The 13,542-nt window shown below is 42.1% G+C and overlaps 2 protein-coding genes across 2 annotated transcripts; one reads left to right on the top strand and one right to left on the bottom strand.

The window, feature by feature from the left end:
- Nucleotides 1–84: 84 nt before the first annotated feature.
- Nucleotides 85–7,531, bottom strand: LOC143314996 (peroxisomal succinyl-coenzyme A thioesterase-like). Its single transcript, XM_076722391.1, has 13 exons — nucleotides 7,414–7,531; nucleotides 6,798–6,931; nucleotides 4,592–4,657; nucleotides 4,290–4,513; nucleotides 4,066–4,165; nucleotides 3,619–3,809; nucleotides 3,373–3,527; nucleotides 3,012–3,131; nucleotides 2,744–2,826; nucleotides 2,564–2,657; nucleotides 2,189–2,269; nucleotides 1,480–1,621; nucleotides 85–1,074 (listed from the first exon to the last, which is right to left on the bottom strand). Exons 3-13 carry the CDS (start codon nucleotides 4,648–4,650, stop codon nucleotides 950–952), a joined length of 1,374 nt encoding a protein of 457 aa, XP_076578506.1. The 5' UTR covers nucleotides 4,651–4,657; nucleotides 6,798–6,931; nucleotides 7,414–7,531; the 3' UTR covers nucleotides 85–949.
- A 1,328-nt stretch (nucleotides 7,532–8,859) lies between these two features.
- ssbp1 (single-stranded DNA binding protein 1) lies at nucleotides 8,860–13,043 on the top strand. Its single transcript, XM_076722891.1, has 7 exons — nucleotides 8,860–8,916; nucleotides 9,586–9,677; nucleotides 9,852–9,909; nucleotides 10,041–10,181; nucleotides 10,757–10,844; nucleotides 11,428–11,516; nucleotides 11,636–13,043. The coding sequence occupies exons 2-7, from the start codon at nucleotides 9,654–9,656 to the stop codon at nucleotides 11,677–11,679; spliced, it is 444 nt and encodes a 147-aa protein (XP_076579006.1). The 5' UTR covers nucleotides 8,860–8,916; nucleotides 9,586–9,653; the 3' UTR covers nucleotides 11,680–13,043.
- Nucleotides 13,044–13,542: the final 499 nt, after the last annotated feature.

Below are 13,542 nucleotides of genomic sequence, written 5' to 3'. Positions count from 1 at the left end.
GGAGGTCTAAGCAGAGCAAGTACTGAACCCCCACCAGTCTGGATGGTCAACACGGTTGTTGGTAAAGAAAAGTGGGTCAAAGATGAGCTTTTCATTTCCATTTTATTTAAGTTAAAGTCTAATTTCATAAATGCTTTTGCTTGTAAGGTGAAAAACTGCATTAAGGAAGAGTATAATGCATATTAGGAAGATCATCAGGCTGGAAAACAGTCAAACTTTGTTCCCTCCATCATTTGATCAGAGTCTCAGGAATCTTTTGTCAAGTTAAAGTTACCACATCCTCTCTTTGCACGCTGGCAACAGAACAATGCAGCCGATCAGGCACAAAACGGCTTCCACAACACTTTCTCTCCTTCAGGAACACCTGTCAGCTTTACCTGAGCTCTGAATCAATGCCCACATCTCAAATGTGGTAAGCGACTCAGATAAGCGATAGCGTTAGCGAGGTTAGCAAACAAAACTACGGCTATATTCATTCTTAAACTGTAACAGTGTATTAATTCAGTGATGGCAAACAAGTTAGCTGCCTTTAGCTTGCAAAGTAGTTAGCCTGCAAATGTTAGCTGTCAATCATCTGGACTGTTTCAATGGTTAGTAAAGCTGCATATAATTTGACATTTCTTCCACACTATTTATGATCATTTTGGTTCCTACAACAAAAACAATATTTCTACAAAAGCCCCTGTTTCAGAAAACAAACGAAGCCAAACTTCTGAATGTTAAATTCTGCTAATACAAAGAACTTTTCCTAACTTTTGATTAAAATTACAAAAATAAACCCAGATTACAATGCTAGCTTTCTCTCGTTCATAATTTGTGCACTTCAGTTCATCACAGCAGAGACTCCTGGTCAATACAATGAGGACCCAATACCAGATAACACACCATCATCAGACAACAATCTGTCCTCCAGCAGTGACTCATGGGATATGTCTGTGCAGGTAATCATTCACATCTTGGCTTTGGGAGTCAGGCTGGAGTACAGGTGATGCTGTAGAAACGCTAAGATCTTCCTCCAGGAGTCTTCCTGAGCGTCTGAGTGGGGTTTGGTTTGTCCTCCCCACAGCAGTATTACTGAAACACACAATCGTATATACATCAGAGACGATTCGGAAACAGTTAATCTTCTTTACAGTCACCTTCAAGAAACCGACTTTACTCCTTTAAGTCTCCATTAAATCCTCATGTTGCATTCTGAGCCGCATGCTGACAAAACTGCAATTTAATGCAATTGAAGAATAATGTGTTTTCACTTCCATTCAATCATTCCTGATTACGGTGCACGAGACTGAGAAGTTTTGACAAGTGAGTAAATCCTGATGGGTTTTAGCAGCTAATGTTGCTCCACACGGCTCTTTCTCATCCATCCTGTGCCACAGCCGCTCTGTGAGGCTCTCTGGTAGGACGTGAGGGAAAACATGACAAAACCCTGAACCGACGAGAACGAAGCCCGTGTGACCCCGAATGAGCAGAACTCACCTTTCTCTTTTGTGGCCCAACCTGTGAAATTTGTGGCCCTGAAGTGAGGCGAGAACGGCGGCTCAATCAGATGTCCAGTGTCAGGGTACTCCAGTCGGGTCAGCAGGTGGCCCTTCCCCGCTGCATTCATCCTGTCGGCCATCTGGGGTCAAAGGTCAAATCAAAACAGCACAAACTGAATTTAGGCCTACGGTGACGGGTGGACACCAAATTTCTTTGCACATGGGTAGCAGAGTTTTTAGATTTGACATGAGGCTTTACATTTGTGATGTAATGTGGGCAACGAATTACAATTTAATTCACTGAAAATCAATCAGTAACAATGTTACAGTGCGATTATCTGATTTAAGACCTTCACTTCAGGTAGGTGTGTGTCTGTGTGTGTGTGACCAGGTATTTATCACGTTGTGGGGACAAAAATCTGTTTACACAGTCACATTGTGGGGACTCACCTGCCGTATGGGGAAAAAATGCAGGTCCCCTCAATGTAAATCATTAAATTTTAGGGTAAAGACTGAGGATAGGGTTATGGGTTAGGTAGGGTTAGGTTAGGTATAGGGTTACGAATAGGCAAATAGTGGTTAGGTTTGGGTAAGGCTCCAGGAAATGAATGTAAGTCTATGCACTGTCCCCACAAGTGATAAAAACACAACGTGTGTGTGTGTGTGTGTGTGTGTGTGTGTGTGTGTGTGTGTGTGTGTGTACACACGTCTTCAGAACTCTCCACAGTGGGCCAGTTCTGATCATCAACGCCGTTGACCAACAACATGGGACAGTTTATTTTCCCCACCTCACAGAGAACAAACCAGAAGACACGACTTTAGTTTGTGTTTGTTAGAGTGAAACAATACGAGTGTTTTCATTTTATCTTTAAGTCCTGATTTGAATCACACAAACAGAAGGAACAACATGTTTGATTCACGCAGGTGCAGCAATGTTAAGTCGAAAAGCGCCAGGAGAAGTGGAATATAGATCGAAAGGTGTCGTGTTTAATTCGTCCCTCTCAGCCAGTCACATCACTGGGTTCGTAGCAAACCAGCACACAGTCTCATCCTTGTGTGTCATCAGTGCAGCTTGTGCTTACATCCAATTTGTTTGAGGGAGTGTGAAAAATTGCTCGACCCATATCTCGCCATATTTGATGGTTGTTCTCATCCACACGGACCTTGTTGAAATTCCTGCCAACACAAGTAACCACGCACATCAGTCACACCGTGAAACTCTGAGTAATGTATTAATGTTACTGACAGAGGAGAATACCTACTTGAGTAGCTCTTGATTCATTCCTTTGAAGCTCTTTCCAGGTGGATAAATGTGGTTCCCATTAACGCAAACGCAACAGAAAGGCTGAAACGCAACACAGTGACACACCCTCAATACAGGTCGCCATTTGGTTCTCCACTATGTGCTATCAGGGCTCAAATTTTCTGCAGGTTTTCAATCCATTTTCACTGATTAGTTAAGGAGAGGAGATGCACATGTTGACTGCTAGAGAAAAAGCAACCCTGAGATGTTGTGCATGTGTTACTTGCCTTTACAGTGGCGCTCTCAGCTGCGAAAAATATGGCCAAAATCGAGCCAAAGGAAAGGCCAAAAATTCCGACTCTGTCTGGGATCACTTGAGGGTGGCCCTTGAGAATGGCAAAGGCCTTCTGTGCAGAAGTAGATAACAGGAAATTAAGAAACAGAAACAAGGGAAAAAAAATGTTTTTCAATCTACAAGTTGTAAAAATCCAAATATCCGTCTTTGTAGGGTTGTCATTGTACCAGCTACTTGAAAATCCGTCTTCCTGCACTTTTCAGAGGCCTTTCTCAAGACAGAGTACATCAAGTTTGGACTCACATATTTGGGAGTTGAAGGCAAACGTTGACCAGCTGGTCAGTAACACAAACCTCAACACTGCTGAAGGGTGGATCCTCATAATCAGTGGATAAATAGTCCAACGCCAAAGAAGTGAAACCGTGAGACGCCATCAAGGACGAACGATACTCCACCAGCCCTCCGCTGCCTCCCCACAAATCCAGCAGCCCAGGGAAGGGTCCTGGACCTGAAGATACTAATCATTGATCACACCAAAACCAAACATCCCAGTCTCTTTGAAAAAGAGCTAATACATTTTTCAGTTGACGCAGGTGTACCTGGAGGTATAAAGAGGGTCCCTTGCACCCCTCTCTCTTTGATACTGATCCTCTGGACTCCTGGAGCCATGTACCATCTCTCTATGAGTGCCGAGGCCAGAGGGGGCCGCTGCCTGAAGCCCTCAGCGATGTGTCCGCTGTGCACTGAGATGTTGACCAGCATGGGGCTGCAGACGTCCTTCTTCCTCAGCCTGGCAGGTAAAGAAAAGGGCAAAACATCCAGCGCTCAGTGATGACAAACTGCTGAGGTTTAATGATTAACAAGTGCTTTGAAATTGTAAGACTAACCAAACCAACTCCTCTCAGTCCACAGAGCCTTGGACATGTTTACAGTCAACAATTTAACATAACCAATCTCATTTAAGATTTCATCGCATGAATCACTTCAGAGGTAAATAAGACGATTAAACTGTGACACTGACACTGCTTCAGCTCTTAAGGTGTTACCTGAGGCCTTGACGGCTGCCTGGGACAGGACGCATACTCCACAGCAAACCCATGGCTTCTTTTCCTGTATACGTGCCCCCAAAACTCAAATCCTCTGCAACTAGAAAAACAGTAAAACGTCAACAACAGCAAAACAAAACATAGAAACAAGCAAAGTCAAGGACAGACAGAAAACGGCACACTTGCTGATTGAGGAGAACGTGACATGGAGGAAGAAAACCCACCAGACACCATTCCTCTGTGATCGCTGAAGTAGTGCCCGTAGGCCTCCCAGTAGTCCTTATCCTCAGAGTGGTGCAGGGAGTGAAGTGTGACTGGAGATCCTGGAGGCAGATTCTCCACCACCACCTTGATCTTCTCATCGACCAGAGCCCGAGAGGGGACAACGGAGACGATGGGGGGGGCGGTCCAGGACATTGTCGATAATCGTCTGCTGATTTTTGTTTCACTAAAATCAGACCTGGATACTTTACTATTAGTTGTTATCACGTTAACTTGTTTCTGGAGCATTCTGTGGATCACTTACCTGAGCCAGGTAGAGCCAGATGCGTTCAGGTGTTGTGTGGCAAAGTGCACTGACCACATTTAACCTCTGTAAAGATAAAAACACTTAAATCAGATTCCTCTCTGGCAGGCCAAAGCACACCGGAGCAAACTTTAAGGTTAACTTCAGCTCAGGCTTTGCATTTTATCTTGACGAGGAGACTTTCGCGGTTCACACTTTCTAAGTTTTTGCAGAAAATACTGCGGTTTACTCAACGGCAGCCTCAATGTGGGGATAATGGCTTTCCAAAGTCAAAAATGAACACCGTAGTTACGAGTCTGGGTCTTTGAAGAACACGTCCTATCATCTAAACATCAACTCACTCTTTCTCACTTTCAGAGATGACTAACTTATAACAAAATGTTCAAAGCAAACATCTTAAATTCCTGAGATTCAACAACCGTAAACATGAAGTGGAACAAAGTCGGTTTCTTTCAGTCCAGGAACAACATCCGGTGTTTTTATTGGTCTCTTGTGCACAGTGCAGTGATCTAAAGTCCCACGGATGCGTTTTTTGCACTGGAAGCTGGGAAATAGCAGCGTTGGACCAACACGGAGTGTTTCACTTCCGGAAGAAATCAGCGTTGTTATTGTTAGTATCATGAATACATGTTTGGGGTTATATGTTCTTATTGTGGCCCTGTTTCTGATTATATGGTCTTAGTACACCTTCTGCTGCTGATCTGCTGGACTGCTTTTGTGTTGTGTTTAACAGCCCTTGACTGTACAAAAACATTAACGTTGGCTCCGTGACCTCACTCGTGAGTTTCCAGGCTGGGTGTCGCCATCTTGGCGGTGGCAGCGCAGGTGGAGCTGAGGCTGTCACTCATGGAAGCCGCGCTCATTATTTTGTATAACTTCAAGGCTTAACATAATTTCAGCAATATAAAGATTCGCCCCAGAATATTTGTCATGAATGGGAAAATTAGCTATTGTGAGCAAAACCATGTTTTTGTACCAGGCTGTAAAGACGTTTGTCTGCTAGCAGTTTAATATGGGGGTCTATGAGGATTGACTGGCCTTTGGTGGCCATTTTTGCTTAAGTGTCCAATTGAGGAACTGCAGTTCTTGGCACTTCCAGGCTGGCTTCATTTTTCAGCCTTCGGGGTTGCAGCTGGCTAATACAACATGAGTCTTGGTTCAGCTAGCTTGGCGTAAGTGTTGGAAATCATGTTTCTCTTAGGAAATGGACATAAGAAAGTGGTTTAACAACAAGAAAAGCTCACCTGATGAGGATGGTCACTCAGCAGGTGCAACCACCAAAAACTGCACTTCCACAGATGGCCACTTCAGGCTGACTCCAAAAGCAAGTCAATCCCCATAGACCCCCACATGAAAATGCTGAACTTCATGGCAGAAATGAAAATGTTTAGGGCCTGATACAAAAAACTGTTTTGGTGCCTATAGCTAAGGGTGAATTTTTATCTGACTTCCGCAATGAAATTATATTAAGACCTAAAGTTAAGGATAATTATCAGCATGGCTACTTTGAGTGACAGCTAGCTGCTAGGTTTCAGCAACCAGGCTTGATTTAGCCACCTCAGCACCACCCGCGCACCACCTAATTTGCAAGCTGCCGGATTGGGTCGGAGTTTGGTGGAGTGAGAAGCTCTTCAGAAACCTATGGATGACATCACTGAGACTTCGTCCATCTTTTATACACTCTGTGTTTTCTTTTTAATCCTTTTAAAAAACAAGATAATACACTATATTGTACAATCTAGTAAGTTATATCCATTGTTACTTACTTATTACTGGCACATGGCCCCAGTGGTTAGATATTCACCACTAATTCTTTTAGGTTCAAGACTAAAACTCTGTCAGTAACGGTAGAAATACACATTCACATGTATAATGCCATGTAGACCTACAGGTTGTTATAGGAATCTTAATCACTGTGCTCACATGTACGAGCCTGATTCCCACTCCCACGGGTAGCTGTTGTAACTGGACGCACTTTAATCCAGCTGTTTACATACAGGTAATTGTTTGCACCCATCTTTACAGAATGAAAACAATCTCAGAAAATAGATTCACCAAAGGACTCACAGAGGTGGAGGCGTGATCCTGACTCGTCCATGAGGGAATAAATCCTGACGCGTGTGAGCTCTCTCGTGGACTTTACACCCTTTTTGCACACTTTCCTGAAGCAGTTCTTTAGGAGACCGCCCCCCAGTGTTGTACTTACTTAGACTGCACCATCCACGGCTGAATAACAGTCTGGCTCTCTGAGTGATGGTTCAAAGGTGCTTTAATAATCATTAGATTGTTCCACAACTTGTCCTTGAATACTATGAACACAACTTGAACACACCGTAAGAGCTGGTGAGAAAGCAAAATAAAACAAAATATTTTAATTACACATAACAATGAAATGTCTGATTCTGATTCTGATTCTGATGTCTTCTTAAAATCCCTTTTTAACTCTTTTAACCTAAATCACTACTGACAAGCTCTATACTAGAGTGCCTTAATGTCCTATACATTTTTACCTCAACGTATTTACATTTTAACAAACGTTAACTTAAAATGTAGGAAACGGCATTGCTATGCATGAATTATTACTTCTTCATAATCTTCTTTCATATCAGATCCGTTTCTGTATCTGGAAATTACATATTTCTTAAACAGAAGCGTTTCACACAGACAAAACTCTTTATAAAGCCATAATCATGCTAACAACAGGACTGATGTGGCGATTTATCAGCTTAACTGGCACATTTCTCAGACTCTGCAAAACTCCTGAAGGACGTATAATAAAGTGACTCAAAATGCACACAGTGTGAAATAAAACAGAGTCAGACCTTGTGCCCTCATCAGCCAGCTGCTATATTAAGAATATATTACTTTTAACTTTGTTTTTTCATATGTACTTTGTTTAGTTCCCTCGTGTTTACGTTTCTTTTCGGCTTCCGGTTTTTCGGATTTCAAAATAAAAGCACCGACCTTTTAAAAAGACGTGAATTAAAACACTTCAGGAACAACATGTTACTTGGGTCATTTACATTGATCGAGTACTTTTTTTTATTCCTTCGAAGGAAATGCGGCGTGGCAGCAGCAATTTACCTCACAAAACACACATAGATTATACCAGAATGAGCGGAGGTGGGTGTTGGTGCCAGCTAATGCCATTTGTAGTTCTTGTGGTATTTATATGGGTGCTGCTTTTATGAATTTATTATTCGTCACATACGGGGATATGTGTCACGTGGTGTGGGTGGTACGTCAGCAGTCGTCATATCAGCTGTTCTTCATCTGGCAGGTTCATTTGAATGAACTGAGGGTCCGACTTTGCTTTGCTTGGCTTGGCTTTTGATACTCACACAAGATGCATGGAAATGTTCAAGATTATGAAATCGTCGCATTGTTTGAGTTTGATCTGCAACAAATTAGCCTACAAACGTAACACGTTTTTGGAGCCATGACTTATCATCAACCAGCGCGTCCGGCAGGTAAAAGTCTTAAAGTCTTTCTCTTTCTTAGCCTCTCTGAGACTTTTTTTTTTTTTTTTTTTTGATTCCATTCCAACAGTGAGTAAGAAAAAACACTATTTTAAGAATGCATATAGAATAAATGTAGATCCAAAATTAAGATACGATGGAGCTCTCAAAGTGCAAATAAAAGTTGAATGTGTTAAGTCCCTCAGAAGATAAGTCTCCTCTCTTTGCTGCACACAGCAAGAAGCATCGGTTCTAAATAATGTGCGTCAACAGTTCTTATAAAATTGGGAAAAATTGTTTTTTGAATAGGAAATTTTAAAAAAGGAACGTCTTACATGTCGTGTTCAATACAGATTCTTAAAAATCACGTTAAAAGCCAAATATTCTCTTAATCCCTTTCCAGATCTTGTAAAGATTTACCAAATATAAAGTTTTTCCACAATCTGATAATGTGGAACAAAATTATCACGTGGTGGTGATTTGGGAAACGTTAGTTTAAGTTTAGTATTGAACAATCAAAAATAAATAAATAAATAAATAAAAAAATATCTAGATTTCAAGTAAAAATTGCAAATGTGACTTTAATTCACTTGAAAAACAAAATACAGCTGTAACTTCATTCTTATGCAATCATGATGAGGAGTTTGAAAGAGTGCAGTGGGAGCATTATTAAGAATATTTAGATTGATATAATAGTTCAATATTAACATGCATTTTTCCAATATTGAAACCCGTAAATATGATATTTTACGTGTGAAGTTGCGAAGCGGAACGTTTAACGACCTCCTGCAAACTGTCGGACCTGTGAGTGAGACGGAACGGAAATACCGTGAGGTTACCGAAGTCTCTCCTGAAGTCTAGCACCTGGTACGTTTTCATTAAGCTCTTTTGTCCGTTTTGTTGTCCGCTTTGTCGCCGTTTTCTGCCGACACATTGCCGTTCATCTGCTCTTTCAGCCGCTGTAACATGTAAACCAAACCACGTTGTGTAAAAACGTTGCTTTTAAAGATTTATTTCACGTCCACCTCCAATGGCGGGAGCCTCCAGGAGCCTCATTGCTGCTGTAAGAAAGCGCTGCTCTGACGTATGTCCATGATCACGGTTCATTCTTTAGCTTGTCTGACTGCGGACCCACAACTTCACCAAACTCCATTCTAAAATCGTTCAGTTTTGTAGCCGACTTGTCTATCGGTAACATACGAACTCAAGCTGCGGAAATCAAGACATAAAACATTAAATAATTCGCCGTGTATCACTTAAAACCACAAAACATCAACCCGACTAATTTAGCAGATCGTTTTAGACATCTTGATCAGCGGTGGTGAAACGTAGCTACTAACTCCAGCACTGTACTTGATTATTTATTATTTCTTGCATATTTCAATGTAACGCTGCTTTCCACTTCTGCTCCTTTACTTTTGAGTAGAGCTTTTTACTCTACTACAATTATTGGATTAGTTAGTCAGGTTCTTAGTATTCTTACATATCTGATCCCCCTTTTTTTTTTTATTTATTTATTTTTTTTACCTTTTTTAGATCAATCCTGAGTCCTGAGCAGCTGTCTGTTTGCCCATCGCTTCCCTCAGAGCTGCAGCACAGAGAAGATGTTGAGAAGTGCCTCAGCACAGGTGAGTGTGTTCGTAGGCCGTATCTATCGTACTGGATACGTATGTTTCTATGTTTCATCGAGGTACACCTGTGGAAGCACACTCCAGAGCTCTCTCTCTCTCTCTGCACCCTAGTTCTGTTCCCTTCACCAAGTCGGTATTTTGATATTGGTCTGGCCTCTGATTCCCCCACAGATCCTCAGACAGGTGGTGAGACACCGGAGCACAGACACCAGCCTCATCCTGGAGAGATGTGAGTAAACCGTCTGTGTCGACCGTAAAAAGGATTTGACCTGAAGCAGAAGCACAAAGCACATCCTTGTCTATTCGCTCTTCACCCAATAAAAGGGTCTAATAGCGGGTTTGTCTGTGCCTTTATTCCAGCGATAAACCGGGTGCAGCTGTTAGGCCGAGTGGGTCAGGACCCGGTGATGAGACAGGTGGAGGGCCGTAACCCTGTGACCATCTTCTCCTTGGCAACCAATGAAATGTGGCGCACCGGAGACGGAGAAATGACCTCAACAGGTACAGCGCAGGAAGTGACTGTTTTTCTCAGCTCATACGACACTGATGAGCCTTCATTCCTGTTGAACGTGGACATATTGTGCTCAGTAAGAATGAGCTGAGGAGCTGATGTTTAGATATTATAATTACTGTGACGTTAGCTGTACATTTTACTGCAGAGCTCATCTTCTGCCACTAGAGGTCAGTGTAAGACCCTGACGTCTGTCTCAATGGACATGAACACATGATAGATTATTATTGTTGGATTTCAAGGTTTTAAATCACCATGCACAGCGTATGAATGTGATTTATCAAACAGTAATGACCCTGAAGTATTCATTTCTGACCCTAACGCATCACTCACCGTTTAAAGCTGTGATTATAGTTGATGGGCCGAGCTGACTGTGATAAGAAATAACATTCAGTCATTCCAGTCGGCCTTCAGAACGGCTGAATAGGCGTGACGGACGAAGCTGTTTCGATACACTCTTGATTTTATTATCTGATGCTAAAGCTAATGCTAACCGTAGATCTGCTGCTGTCAATCTGAGGCCTGATGAGGCTGATTCATGTGTGCCGCTGTGTCGTGACTCCAGGTGACATCAGCCAGAAGACGACGTGGCATCGCGTGTCGGTGTTCAAACCTGGTCTGAGAGACGTGGCCTACCAGTACGTCAAGAAAGGGTACGAGCCCGCCGGTCCCTGCGTTTCCTTTTTTGATAGTATGCAGCAGTACATTTACTCAAGTGCTGTACTTAAGTAGAATTTATACTACTTTATACTTCGACTGCACTTCATGTCAGAGGAAAATGTTTTTACTGCATTTATTGAACTGCTTTAGTCACTTAATTTTACATACAAAACATGATGATCAACTCAGGGAAGTTTGGAAAATGCTTAATTTCTTCTGTTATGTTTTCAGGGATTTTTATCCTAATCTGGTGTTTCACCCTCACAGTCACTCATTTCAACCAAAAATCTTTTAAAATAGGAAATTTTAAACATTCCTGTCGTGTTTTTTTCTCGTCTTGTTGAATAATCAGGATCAAAACATACGATCACAGTTAATATGAACAGCTGGTGAAATGAAGTGATGATATACGTTGATTGTTGGGAGTTCAAAGGAATTCTGGAAGCTCTTTGGTTTAGCTGCAGGTAGAAAATTTAAAGCCAGTAACTGTTTGGACTTCAGCCAACAAAAAAAGTCCCGACCGTTGAAATCTTTGTGTGAATCAGGCGTCTGATCCCGAGTCTTTCTGTCTTTCAGGTCCAGGATTCTAGTGGAGGGGAAGCTGGACTATGGAGAGTATGTGGACAAGAACCAAGTCCGGCGTCAGGCCACCACCATCATCGCAGGTCAGAGAGCAAACATACGAACCTTTAGGTGAAAATGATGCCAGTTTAACGCGTTGTGTTTCTGTCTAAGAGCAGATTAGTTTCTAAAAACGATTTGTTTCCTTCTCTCTGATCTCCAGACAACATCGTCTTCCTGAGCGACAACATCCGAGACAGAACCTGAGGAACTCTCCGTCTTCATCCAACAAGACGACTTCTTTTTGTATTTTCCTGTTTGTACAAATATCAGACTGAGCACCTGAACGCCACCAAGTAAAGGAACTGACGAGAGAAGGGGGGGACAGAATATGCTGTGACACGGGTCACGTTTGACTGCGGCGCCTCCTGCAAACCTTGATGCATCATTTGTGTGGTGTAAACTGACTGATTCTGATTGTGCTACTTGTACATAACCGTCACAAAGACGCCGTTTATGAAGCAGACAAAAGTTCTCACCGTTTTCTTCATCGCTGCGGTTAAGATAAACTCTCTAAGTTCAGTACATCAGGATTTGTTGCTTAACGAGGAAACTAAAACTTTAACTTCCAGCCTGATGGTCAGATGTCAGCTCAGAGACGGCGTCCAGGGGCCCCACATGTTTAGAAGTTATGTCGAATTCAACTTGCATATTATGTTTTTTCCCTTTATTTTTAGAAAGTCTTTACTTTTTTGAGCAACACTGCAGAATCTGAGCAGAATTACCTCTTTATTTCACATCACTGCCCTGAGAAAACCATGTGATTTTCTTTTTTTTTACCTCTTAAGCTAAATAACCTCTTTAAAAGCCCATTTGATTACCTCATAATGCATCACTGCGAAGCTGAAAACGGCCTGTGATCTGGAGCTCGTGTTTGGGAGATGTGTGGTTTTTACAGGACGGTGGACAGTGAAGTCTCTTTGTCACGTGATGAAGGTTTTTTGAAAAATTCAAGCTTGTTAAAGGAAGAGGCTGCAGATATTCAGTGTTTTTGTTATTGTCCACAAATCCCACGAAAAGAGTCTGAAAACGCTCTTCAAGGGATTTTTGGGCAGAGAAACAAAACCGAAATGCTCGAGGGAAAAATAAAGAGACCAGAGTGCAAAGTTCGAGGAAGCACCTTCAGTTAAATTCACCTTTTTTCTGTTTTTCCTGTATTTCTGTTTTCCTGTTCACGTCCCTGATTTGTGCTCCGCTCCAGCAGAACGTTACTGGATGTTTTCAATGTTTGATGTGTTTTCTGCTTTCTCACTTTCAGTCGTTATCGCTGTTATCAGTGCATCGTTTCCTTCCTGAGCAGCGACTGGCTGCTTTCAGCTCGTCGCTGCTGGTTCATTTCTCTGCACCGGCTCCTATAATAGACCTTTTTCCAGACGACCTTTGGCCTCACGTTCTGTTCTACAGTCAGAGCTTAGAGGGTTTAACCTTCCTGTGTTGATAACTGCCTCCTGAATTCACTTCTCGAGCACTTTAAAGAGGAGAAAACAGGAGAAAAGTTAGAGGGAATTCATCAAAAATAATCTTAGAAACGTGCAAATTAAAATAGAAAGAGAAGTCAGAGAAAGTTAACATCAGATGTTTGTATGGAAACGTTTATTTTATCAAAGCATCTGTGAATTATTAGCGAGTATTTTCAAATTATTTTATTCTTATGAACTCGAATACTTATTTATGTTTTTCATTACTCGAAGTTGATTGGCTGTTTCTGTGACCGTGGGGGCGGGTTTAAATCGATGGTACTCTTGGCCTAAAGTAACTGGCTGCAAGAATCTTGACGTCTTTCCTGGTTGGCTGCGTGACCTGTCAGTTAAAGCCTTCAGGAGAGCAGAGCGGCACGGGCTTTAAACCGAGGAGTGATATTATTGGTCAATCACTGGGTGTGGGCGGGGCTGTGAGTTGTAGAGAGACCTGTGGCTTCAGTTTTTTTTTTTATTATTACAACAGTTTGGGGAAGCTGCGTGAAGACGACGGAGTTTACAAGCGTCAAACAGGAAGTGGGTAAAGTGGATTTAAAAATAAAAGCGTCGATATAACGAACAATTTCACTCTAATTTAGTCTAAAATCACAAC

Source organism: Chaetodon auriga, chromosome 22 (assembly GCF_051107435.1).
Source record: "Chaetodon auriga isolate fChaAug3 chromosome 22, fChaAug3.hap1, whole genome shotgun sequence".
In the NCBI taxonomy this organism is placed as follows: domain Eukaryota; kingdom Metazoa; phylum Chordata; class Actinopteri; order Chaetodontiformes; family Chaetodontidae; genus Chaetodon; species Chaetodon auriga.
Note: the sequence above shows the minus strand (reverse complement) of the source record. Positions and strands in the feature narration are given on the sequence as shown.